Source organism: Sparus aurata, chromosome 5 (assembly GCF_900880675.1).
Source record: "Sparus aurata chromosome 5, fSpaAur1.1, whole genome shotgun sequence".
Classification (NCBI taxonomy): domain Eukaryota; kingdom Metazoa; phylum Chordata; class Actinopteri; order Spariformes; family Sparidae; genus Sparus; species Sparus aurata.
The window spans coordinates 32,721,510-32,733,864 of NC_044191.1; the positions used below are offsets into that span (position 1 = coordinate 32,721,510).

Sequence of the window (12,355 nt, forward strand, 5' to 3'; positions counted from 1 at the left end):
ACTTGTGTTTCAAAAAGAGTTTGGAGAGTTGTTTGATCAGAGACCCCAAGTTATTCAAAGTTATATTCTGTGGCTGCTGCGTTTGAAGCCTGTCAGCGATATCTATCATGGAAAAAATAAAGTGCATCTCCTGGATGCATCGATAGAGAGTTTAGCACCATCGCTGCATTGCATACCACTGTTCTCTTCTTACTTACATCATAAACAACATAAGTAGCCTCCTGACTACCAGTAGTTCAACTTGTTCTCTGTGGAGGACATTTGTAAACCTGAATATCTCCCACCCACTGCATACTACTGAATTAACTCATTTTGCTATCTACAGAGGACATTTAGGGCTTTTCAATGATACCAGATGTGAAGGGGTGGGGCTTTGGTAACTTTCTCTTCCTCATTCAGGAAAATAGCATCCATCAGTGCAAGCACATTTTATGGGAAGAGGGAAAGTAAGCGCATAATACTTTTTACTGAGCAAATTTTGGGTTGAAATGTTGTTGGCATATTTTATATAAGTCTCTTAACAACACATTAAAACATTTACTGAATTATCTTAACTAATTTTAGAATTGTAAAGTGTTTTCTCAGTTATTTCTTCCATTTTGTTCTGTTTTTTCGAATGAAAAGAAGGGAGTCATTCTCAGAAGCACCTTGGCTGCCATCAAGGTTCAGTTTCACATGTATGGTGTTCCGATGTCTAGAGGGTCATAACATGGTCACATGATATCTTAAAAGTAAAAAAAAAAGAAATTGTGATTGGACAATATTTTTTTTCCTGGTAGTCAGGAGGTTACTGAATCCAAATGTAATTATTTTGGAACGATGTTCCTCTATTACAGCTGCCTTCTGCGCTGGCCTCTGCAGGTCGTCTGTGTCCTACTATATTCGCAGGTGTGCGCCGGAAAACTTGGTACAAAAACTAAATGTGAATTCTCAGTATGCAAATGCAAAAGAAAATCCTTTCAAGTCTTCTGAGTCAAGACTCAAGTCATCAATACCAAGTCAAGTCAAGTGTTGCATCAGTGTTTGTCCAGCAAGTCTCAAGTCCTCATATTTGCGACTGACTCGAGTCAAGTCATGCGACCCGAGGTCCCCCACCTCTGCTAATCTGTGACCTGAACATGGAGAAAACCTAATACAGGGCCACATAGGCTGCCCTTCATGACAGAAAACCACCTGACATTTACAACGGCTACAGTCTGGTTTCATAATGTAATAAAACAATCTTATTTTTTGCCAGGGATTGGCACTGTTTGACCATAAATACATCAGGACCATCAGAGCTGTGGCCCTCCTCCCAATTCAGCCTGTGTCTTGTTTTGGCCCCCTGCTCCATCATATTGATTTGTACAACAAGGAGTCAATTTTTATTTCTGTATGTAGGTCAGCAATCCCTCCCTCATCCAAGAACAAAACCCAGCACAATGCAGGAATGTGCTCTAGGGAGTTAATGAGACTCCCCCCACCACCACCCACACCACCTCCTGGAGCAGAGATCATATGCTGCACCTTTTAAAAGGCTGCCATTATGTAAGATCCTCGACTGAAGTGGAAAATCCATTTTTGATGGTTCATTCAGGAATCATTCCACGGCAGCTTCCCAAATGAATTTTGACTATGAGACTCCGCAAAGAAAGAAAGAGGTAAGTTCAGACCGACCCTCTGAGCTTTAACGCCTACGAGAGCTAAAAAGGTTTGACATTCACTTATTTGTTAATTTATTGATATTTTTGATAGTGAACAAGTCAAATGGAGGCCAAAATGTGAGAGATGTTGTCTTAAATGTGCATTAAAGCAACAGTATGTAGCATTTTTCCTTGAAATAACAACAGGGTCATTTTCCTGGAAATAACTCAGAACCCTTTTGATGATACAGTGAGACGGGAGCATCACAGCGTTACATTCAAGATGCACATTTTCAACACAGTTATGATGAGTTTTGTCTAAAGTCAGCTCCTACATTATGTCTGACAAATTGTTACAGACTTGGGATTTGTATTTACGACAGTGGGGGTGCAAATTTGTACAAAATGCCAAATTCTACATAATGTGGTTTTAAAATCTAAACTACAATCAATGGAAGCATTGAGATATGTTGAGCCTGGGACTTGGAGTTTGAAGACAGGAGCACGAGAGCATTGATCATTTTCTGGTTGAGCTGGAGGAGGCTTTGTGCCCTGCAGGATTTTTTATATCCTCAATTTAACTTATGTTAACACTGCATGAATCACAAGGTTTCAGCATGAGGTTCAACTGGGAGCCATCCGCATAACAGTGACAGAGACTTTATGTGATTATAAAACAAAACCCTGAAGAAGGCACGTACAAGGAGAATAACCCAAGACCCAAGACCCATTCTAAAAGCATGATTAATGACTTAACAATTATTATGTCCCCATAATACATAAAGTCTTGAATCTGAGGCTTTGATCTGTATCCAACATTTTATGAAACTTTATTAAACTTTGGATCCATTACTGCTGTTCACAAACTGATGGTCTCTTTTTCATCACATTCACACCTGGAAGCTGCAGCACCACTGAAGCAGTCGGGGTTAAAGGGGCAGTAAGAATTTACCACCTGTCGATTTCAAACAAATAAATTGCGGCACATCAACAGATTAGCTGCTAGCTAGCAGTCGGTCAGCGGACTCTGCCCAGACTGGGAGCTCAGAGCACAGAGGGATCGATGGTGTTGTTTACTATTGCTGTCATTTTTCACATTCTGACATAGCGTATCTTTAAGGGGCCTTGCTCAAGGGCATCTCAGTGGTTGTAATGGGGGTTGAGTGAGCTCTGGTCACAAGCTCACTTCTCTAACCCTTAGAGGCTACCACGACTCCCATTGCCCCGGGCGAAGTGCAGTATGAAAACCTCATCAGTCCTGTGTACTGTGAGAATAGTCTTTGTGTGAAGAGTTTCACACCAGAAATCGTTTTATTTCTCCAAGAACTATAACTAAATTCCCTTTCGATCTGAAGAGTCTGTATGGATGGACATAAACTGCAACTTGACTTGTGTGCAGAGGCATATTTTGTTTTCTCTTTTTGTATGTTTGCTGTGAAATACAGCCAATATTGCAACAGCTTCTCCTGGAAGGATGCTCTTCAACCTCTAGTATTTCAAGGGGGGAGGAAAAAACAAGTAAAAAAGCTCATGCAGTTAAATTGCTGTGAAAACTTGACAAACACGGTATAATGTTGTCAATTCTCTTCACCCCACGGTCACATTATGACAGACAACAGCTCATTTGTATCACCGTGGACATAAAGTCATCCTCCTGTCAGAACTAGAGTCTGGTCGCTCTGCTCGCCGAGAGCAAACTCTTTACAGGAGGATACTCAGAGGACGACATAACTACTGGATGAGACTTTGAGCAAAACATCAGCGACAAAATGCCAAAACATTTTATGGACGAATATGAACCTCTACTTCTTAAAGACTTCGAAGATTCAAAGAAGGCAAAGGTATGAAGACAAAGAGCTTGGAACAAAAACTGGAACTGTCGACGTGGGACACAGCTTTTTATTTCTAATTTTCTCAATGTTTGTTTGTTTTCTTCCTCTTTTTTTTATTGCAGTTTCCAAGCTTATCTCTTGTGCTGGCTTTGTGTGCTGCGTGTATAGGAGGAACCTTTCAGTATGGATATAATATATCAATCATCAACGCACCCACAGCGGTAAGAAGCCTTTTGTTTGTCACTTGACCAGTTATAACTAGTAATATTCTGATGAATGGTGAGAGGGGAAACATACAGTTCATACAGTCCATGTTACCAGTCTTATCAGTGGTGGAGGAAGTATTAACATCTTTTATTGAAAGTTAAAAAAGAACATGTTAAATTTCAACTCTGCAATTAGACATAAATACTTCAACATTTTAAGTAAACTTAAAGGTGCACTCTGTAGTTTTGAGACAAAATTTTAATCAGAGGAGAAAAAACTTTTTCTGCCTAAACAAACTAAATAAACAAACTCTCTTTTGTTTCCATGACTGAATAAACTGAATAAACAAACTGACCTTAAAGGACAACACAATTTCATAGTGTTTTACTTGTGGCGGACCCTGCCTCCTTTCTAGCTTCAAACAGTATTCTGGGATCTTATTTTCCTCTGAGAGCAACTTGTTTATTCAGTTCTGGAAAATATGTAAACATATGTATTTTGGAGTTTATTTATTATTAACTTAACAATATTTTTTTATATTAAGTTTTAATGAGTTTGAATATTTCTATTCACAAATTACATAGTGCCCCTTTAACAAGTAGAAATATAGTTTTAATAAAATACTTTAGACAAATAGTCATATTTATTTACTTTTCTCAAGTAGTAAGTAGCAAGTAACATCAACTTGAAGTTTGTATGATCAGGAAAGGTAAGTAATAATATTTTTGTGACTTTTTCTCAGAATTTGGACTTTCTTCTAAAAATGATGACTTTAATCTCAGAATTTTAAATTTTTCTGGAAATTGTATTTATGACTTTAAACTCAGAATGCTGACCTTTTTTTTTCTCTTATTGTAATTCTGATATTAAAGAAAGAAATTTAAGATTAAAGTCCAATTTCTGAGAAACCTCCCCCGAAAAAACTTTTCAGTGGCCCTAATGTTCTTCTGTAGAAATGTAAGACTAAGACTAAGTAACTGAAATTGTCAGATAAAAGTTTATCGTATTTGTACATGTGGTGCTTGAGAGTAAATGTACTTATTTACATTGTATCTCTCATCCCAACAAATAACAGACACTAGTAATCAGTTATTGGGTCTAACTCACAGATTTCCACCACGCAGAGATTTTTATTTCACCTGCTGAATGCGCACGTCATGTTTCTTTGTCCGTCTCCAGTATGTGCATGACTTCATCAACCAAACCTGGAAGGAGCGTTTCCAAACAGACATATCAGAAGATGTCCTCACCCTGCTTTGGTCCACCATTGTGTCTGGGTACACCATTGGAGGATTCATCGGAGCGTCAGTCGGTGGGGTATTATCCGTGAAGCTGGGGAGGTATGAACAGAAAAGACTTTGGCAAATTGATCCTATTTTCCATGTAGTGGTTCAGTGTTAATGCTGTGTTGCATTTCCAGGAAAATGACCCTGTTGGCCAACAACATATTTGCATTAACAGCTGCTCTGCTGTTGGGTCTGAGTTACCCAGCAGGACTGTTTGAATTACTCATCGTCGGACGTCTTTTTACTGGAATAAATGCAGGTGAATAATTTGGAAATACATTCCAGTAAAACACATGTTTGTATTTAACTCAAACCCCTAAAATGTGGCTTCAACCATGTTTTCTTCTCACAGGCGTTGCCATTTGCGTTCAACCGCAGTATTTGGGGGAAATAGCTCCGACTTCGCTCCGTGGTGCCATGGGAATGGGAACCTCTATTTTCATCACTGGCGGGATCTTGTCTGGACAAGTGGTTGGACTCAAGTAACCTTCTTTGAATACTTGATTTTTAGCATCACACAATATGAGCTTCTCTTTAAGATATGTGTTTGATCTGTGTGTGTTTTCAGAGAGCTACTGGGAAGAGAAGAGTACTGGCCAATCCTGCTCGCCAGCACATGTATCCCAGCGTTCCTGCAGCTCCTCATCCTGCCCTGGTTCCCAGAGAGTCCACGTTACCTGCTCATTGACAAAGGAGATGAAGAGGGATGTAAGAAAGGTAAACTTAACTCTGCTGCTGCTTCCATTTGCTGGCCTGCAAAGATTGATTTCAAACCCATGACAGGGTGGTTTAAAAGGTTCGATTACTCCCTGAAATCACAAGACTTCAAAGTTGCGGGTTCAAACATGTGATCACAATAAATGCCTCTCACATCATGTGAAAAGGAACTGATTTGATGCAGGAGGCCTTTATCTTGATAGGATTCTTAAAAAACAGACCTGTGAGCCTGATCAGATGAGAGGAGCGGTGCACGTGGAGAAAAGTACAATCAACTCTTGTGCCATTCTGCTTCCCTGTGTGCAGCCCTGAAGCAACTGCACGGCGCTAAGTGTGATCAGGAATGGGAGGATATCAGCCAGGAGAGGAATAATCTCGCAGGTCTCACTGCTAAGAAACCCTGGGAGCTCTTACGTGATCGAAGTGTCCGCTGGCAGCTTCTCACCATCGTGTTGCTCAACGCCGCACAACAGCTGAACGGAATCAACGCCGTGCGTACACGATGATGATACACTTCCTGCTGGATCTCACAGGGTTGAAGTACAGATTTGAATTGGAGGCTGTGTATTTAAATGTGTCTTCTCTATGTTTCCTTTAGATTTACTTCTATGCAGATTACTTGTTCAAACAAGCTGGGATTCCCAGTGATAAAATACCATATGTGACCATCGGCACCGGCGCCTGTGAATGCATCACGGCTTTAACATGTGCAAGTATTAGTTTTGTTTTACTATGTCTGTGAAGTTTGCTGAGAATTCTGGTGATAAAGGGCTCTTGCACAGTCAAGGTCCATCCATTATTCCCTGAGAAATGTACAAAAATGTTAGAAAACATAGCATATCTCAACAATATCTTGATGTGCCTTCAGCACAGATCGGCACCAAAAGTTAAAGGTGTCTATACTGGCCTGAGATCCATCCTCCATCACTGTATCGTGAAAATCTGTTCAGTGGTTTTTATGTAATCCTGCTGACAAACCAATCAAACCGACCAATACTTGGACACAGGTGAAAACATAACCTCCTTGGTGACGCCAACAATGTGACGTCAAGCTGTTATATTCGTCGCTGGGAAGTCGAGCTTTTATGTCTTCAAAACACCACTGAGCAGCTTTCGTAGGATTGAACGGGGCTCCACATTCAACACTATGTCCAGAAATAAAATGTCCTTGAAAAGACCGCATCCCAAATTCCTTCCTTTCCGTTATCACTTCAGTCTTTTAGCGTCTTCACCCAGGCCTCACGTTTAGATCGAAGCCAAGCCGAGGTGATAAAATCCTGTGTGTACCTCAGAGTCAATGGACCCGGGCATAAATGCAGAGTTCACATACTCCCATTGAACACAACATCCTGATCTCAAAGGGTTTAAGGTGGATGTTTGACCTGTGGAAAAGGGGTAATAGTTAGAAATCTCATGCATGAGAGGTGAGACATCTTCAAGAAACTGAAACAATTCTAGTTGTCTACGATTCAGCACGTAGAATAAACCTGACCTGGACGACTGAGAACCTTCATCAACAGGTTTCTAATACAAACATTTGCATGTCTGACTAAAGTCTGGATAAGAGAGAGCATTACTGTAATAAAGAGCGGCTTTATTGTCCAATAGAGTGTAAAAAAAAACGTCTTACATTGTTAGATTTTAAAGGAATAAAAGGACCAGAATGGGACATATGACAGTCAGACGTAAACACAAATACTGTGAGGCATGAGGATTCGAGAGAACATAACTGATGATATCCAGTAAAAGGTCAGACTCACTCACACAGTATTTGCCTAGAGAGTCTTCTTGGTCTTGTGACATGCTGTGTGTCTCACAGGGTATGCTCATTGAACGTCTGGGAAGGAAGGCACTCATCGGAGGAGGATACTCGCTGATGAGCATCTGCTGCATATTATTCACGCTGACGCTCACTTTCCAGGTAATTAACCCCCGGGGGCTGTTGAGATATAACTTGTGGGCATGTGACGTTTGCCAACAGCTTCAGAAAGTTATTTTCTGGGAATAACTGTATTTAAGTGTAAGTTTAAAGTAAATAAAGTAATCAAATAATTGTAATGGAGTAAAAAGTACTGTCTTTGCTTCCAAAATGTAGTGGAGTGGAAGTGTAAAGTAGCAGAAATACTGTACAGATCTTGAATAAATGTACTCAGTTACATTCAATTCAAGATCTTATTTGAAACGCACTTATTTTGGTTGAGCAACAGGACAGACTGATGTGTAAAAGAAGGTACAGAACAGACATTTGGACCTTTCATTTGATATAATATGACAGTGTAATGCTTCTTCTTTTTCTGTTCCTTAAGGATGCCAGCCCAATAATTCCATATCTGAGCATGGCGTGTGTGTTCGCTTTCATCCTGAGTTTTGGCCTCGGACCAGGTAACTGACAAAATAATTTTAATTTAATTTAATAATAAGGTTTTCGAGGCTTTTCCTCTGCAGCTGCTGTTACATCTAACAATGATTCCTCTCTCTTTACTTTTTTTTGTTTCATCTCATATGAAGGTGGCGTGACTAACATCTTGACCACTGAGCTATTCACCCAAACCTCACGCTCTGCAGCGTACATCATCGCGGGGTCAGTGAACTGGTTCAGCTTCTTCTTCATCGGCTTGGTCTTCCCTTTTATTGTGGTAGGTGTCACGAATGATTGAACATGATTTCTTTTATCATAAATACTTGTAGAGTCGGTGGGGATGTTTCACTCACTCATATTCTGTTTGACTTGCACAGATCGGGCTGCAGCAGTACTGTTTCCTGGTGTTCTTGGTTATCTGCTTCTCAGTGGCATTATACATCTTCCTTGTTATTCCTGAGACCAAGAACAAAACCTTCCTGGAAATCCAAAATGAGTTCAACCAATCACCCAACAACAGAGCAGCCAGCCGTGCTGATGGCGTTGGAACGACACTCTTATCAACATCAAGCATATAAAGCTTTAAAACCTCTTCTAGACTTTCATCAAGTCACCTTAATTTGTAATATTTTGGTATAACTTAATGTTGATTTGTACAACTTTTCATTTTTCAATAAAGAACCAACAAATGTGAACTTTTCATGCCATTTGAGCTGCCTGATATGTTATCTTTGGGTCACACATGCACATACAGTACTTGAGTAAATGTACTTAGTTACATTCCCTCACTGGTGCACAGTACTAGTGGTTGTTGTGCCACAACAGCATAACTGTGCACTGTAAATGTTACCTGCTAAACGAAATAGGACAACATTTCATGAATTATTTATTTGAGTGAAAGAAAACTGGAATGTACTTGGATATACAGGCAGCACCAGTAAATTATAATAATCCCATTGAATACTCACCTTGAGTAATACGCTCAAATTCCCGACTCACATAATCGGCTTAACTTCAGAAAATGAAGCCCGGTAGCTGCGAGTTAAAAGTGGGATCAGAATACATTTCTCTCTTTCTAAGGGTTGCAGTGAGGGTTAGTGAGGTTTTAATGTATTAATGACTTAATGGTTAACTTTTTACTGAGACCTGTGAACACATCGTTACAATACTCTAGACAGAAATCCTTTAATTCTGACTCCTTAGTCCATAACTACACCCACATTTCTGAGTTGATTCAAGGTGACTTTTAATCTATCTTGTTTTATTATTTCATTTTTTCCATATTGTAGAGTATTCACAAGGCAGGATGTTAAAATAAGGTTTTGGCAAAGAGCCACAGGGCCTCCAGACAAAACAATGATACAGGACCTATGTTAACCTGCTGATCTTGTGAGCTGAGCTCAGATGATCCCGTTAGTGGTGTGTGGACATAAATGTGAAATTAAAAAAACACAGAAAAATATTAGTATATTATATATCATCACCACCTGCTGGATTGAAAACAAGCTCACAGTGCAAACTCAGTGTCCAGAAATAGTTGTGGTTGCTGTTATTATTAGAAGAAGAAGAATGTCTCATAAACTGAGTGCCAACTGCCAAAAAGCAAGAAGAAGAAGAAGAAGAAGAAGAAGAAGAAGAAGAAGAAGAAGAAGAAGAAGAAGAAGAAGAATTCTCTCATGTCGGGCTGCACTTGAACACACCGCACAGACTGCAGGCGACGGTTAACTACTTCTTTCGTTCTGCGCCTGCGCGAGAAGAATTAATGTGGAACCGGAAGTACACAGACCGCGGATACACAAACCCGTAAAAAAGCAGCGTTTGTGCAGCTTTTTCACCTCTCCCTGCTGCTGGACGGCTTCGTAACACGTCCAGTCGAGAACATGTCTCATAAGATGAGAATGGCACTGGCGTTGTCTGCCCTCGGTCTTTTGCTGGTGGAAAAAGAAGAAAGACAGAGGCGGAGGAGAAAACGAATACGGAGAAACCGCACAAAATGGGTGCAATCGTGGATACTACAGCGGCAGGCTCAGGCGGTTTCACCGACCCCGTGTCGAGAGCTGGAGTTCAGTGAAACCTCCGATTTTAAAGACTTTGCTCGGCTCTTTCCTGTCCAGTTCCACACGTTGAAGGAGCTCATCAGTCCGCTCATCCGGAGACAAAACACAAACTACCGGGACTGTATCTCGGTGGAGGAGCGTCTGACGGTGACACTGCGGTACTTGGCAACAGGTAGGCACCAACACTTTGTTTGTTGTGCTTTTGAGCAATGAAAACCGCGGTATTATAAACCAGGACCCTATATTCGCATGCTGGATGTCTACTGACTAATTGGGAAAGCAGTTTTTAAAGTTTGGTAAGATTGAGTTTAAATAACTGTTTTTTCAAATGGAGTCTGGTCGCCTTGACGAGGGAGCGTGGGATTTAGGTTTGAAAAATATCAATGCAGCCAGTATCAGTGAACATGTAGCGAATGGTTAGGATGATCATTGTTTTTTTTTGTGTTTTTTTTTTTACTGATAAATAAAGGTGATGTTCTTGTTAATGTGTCCAGGGGGAAGCTTCAGGAGCCTTTCCCAACACTTCAGAATGGGAATGTCAACAATTAGACAATTCATTCCCGAAACCTGTTCAGCAATCTATCAGGTTTTAAAGGAGAAATATCTGAAGGTATGTAAATTTATCTGTTTTCTTTTTTAGTATACTTTCAGGTTTGCAGTCTGTACCGTCCAAGCGTCCAAGTCATAAAAGATTTAAATATAAAATATGACACTAATCCACATTATTTATTCTGTGTTTGTTTTGTTTTCAGTGCCCAGACACGGTGGAAGGATGGCAGCAGGTAGCTGAGGGATTCCAGACTCGGTGGAACTTCCCAAACTGCCTCGGTGCTCTGGATGGGAAACATGTCAGCATCCGACCAACGCCAGGAAGAGGATCATCAGTCAACAACAACAAGCATCCATCCTCCATAGTACTGATGGCACTGGTTGACAGCAGCTACAGGTTCCTGTATGTAGATGTTGGTTGCAATGGGCGCGTTTTAGAAAGCGGAGTGTTTGGTGGATGCTCACTGCAGGACGCCCTGGAGAATCGGACATCCAACATCCCCGCTCCTGCACCACTTCCTGCTTCTGACCAGCTGGCCCCCTATTGCATCGTGGCAGACGAGGCATTTCCCTTGAAGGAGTACCTCATGAAGCCGTATCCGAACCGCAGGCTGACTGAAGAGCAACACGTCTACAACTACAGGCTGGCGCGAGCTCAGCAGGTGGTAGAAAATGCCTTTGGCGTCCTAGCCAACCGTTTTCGGGTCCTTCTATCCACCATTAGTATTCAGGGCACTGCCAAAGTGGAGAACATTGTTTTGGCTTGCTGTGCTCTTCACAACTTCCTGCAGACAGAGAACTGTGACCTGTACATGGCAGGAATTGTTGACCAGGAAGGACCCGATCATGACACTATCCCAGGAAAATGGAGACAAGACCCTGATCTGCAGCAGGCCTCCCTACCACACGGAACACACACAACTACCCAGGCCAAGCAGCACAGGGATGGATTATGCCACTACTTTAATTCAGATAGCGGGTCGGTGCCTTTTCAGTAGGGTCAAATATAGAGACTTTCACAAATCTCAAAATAAAGTTCTCTATTCTGCGTTATATTATCTTGTCTGGTGTTCACTTTTACCATTGATGTGCCAATACTGCTTGTTGAACCAAAGAGAAGGTACACGGTGTGTTGTAATGTCAATGCTCACATGTTATTTACATGAAAGACATTGTGGTCAAGCACATTTATTTATTATAAAAACAAAGAAGTAGATCATTTTTGTACTTGTGCCGAAGATAAATGTGCTTGTATATTAAAGAGTTTTGGAAACAGTTTGGGATCACGAACACCTTGCATCCTTTCCCTTCCTCAAGAACTATGCAACAGACGTTATATAAATATACATTTTTATATATTTATTATAAACTATATATATACTCCAGTCAAACAGTAGACAAACAGTTGCTACTGCTGTAGAGGCGTTATTTTAAATCACACTACTTCACTTAACAAGACCCACCCTTCTCTGCCTCTGATTGGCTACATCCTACCTGTTAAGTTATGTGCATCTCTCACCAAAAGATTGAATAGAGGTGAGATGTCTCACACTTTAGCTAAAACGCAGTGTTCAAGACACTGTGTAAAGGAATGCTGCAGCAGCAATGAACAATATGAGAAAAATGTTTTTTTTCTGAAATTTAAAGTATGTAAATCTATTCTTAAAGGACCCCCAGATAAAAGCATGAACCTGAAAATTAGCATCATATGACCTCTTTAAAGAAA

At 40.7% G+C, this 12,355-nt stretch overlaps 2 protein-coding genes across 3 annotated transcripts; both read left to right on the top strand.

Annotated features, from left to right (window-relative positions):
• The first annotated feature begins 1,476 nt into the window (after positions 1 to 1,476).
• Positions 1,477 to 8,723, top strand: slc2a11b (solute carrier family 2 member 11b). Of its 2 annotated transcripts, XM_030416073.1 has the most exons (13): positions 1,528 to 1,640; positions 3,235 to 3,463; positions 3,577 to 3,675; positions 4,841 to 5,001; positions 5,082 to 5,206; positions 5,300 to 5,429; positions 5,516 to 5,664; positions 5,971 to 6,155; positions 6,263 to 6,373; positions 7,484 to 7,585; positions 7,971 to 8,046; positions 8,173 to 8,300; positions 8,401 to 8,723. In XM_030416073.1, the coding sequence occupies exons 2-13, from the start codon at positions 3,392 to 3,394 to the stop codon at positions 8,599 to 8,601; spliced, it is 1,539 nt and encodes a 512-aa protein (XP_030271933.1). In that variant the 5' UTR covers positions 1,528 to 1,640; positions 3,235 to 3,391; the 3' UTR covers positions 8,602 to 8,723. The 2 variants fall into 2 exon arrangements, with proteins under 2 accessions (XP_030271934.1, XP_030271933.1); XM_030416074.1 differs by lacking the exon at positions 3,235 to 3,463 and having other exon boundaries at positions 1,477 to 1,640.
• Positions 8,724 to 9,779: 1,056 nt separating this feature from the next.
• Positions 9,780 to 11,905, top strand: LOC115581089 (protein ALP1-like). Its single transcript, XM_030415940.1, has 3 exons — positions 9,780 to 10,252; positions 10,575 to 10,690; positions 10,833 to 11,905. The coding sequence occupies exons 1-3, from the start codon at positions 9,904 to 9,906 to the stop codon at positions 11,625 to 11,627; spliced, it is 1,260 nt and encodes a 419-aa protein (XP_030271800.1). The 5' UTR covers positions 9,780 to 9,903; the 3' UTR covers positions 11,628 to 11,905.
• The last annotated feature ends 450 nt before the right edge of the window (positions 11,906 to 12,355 follow it).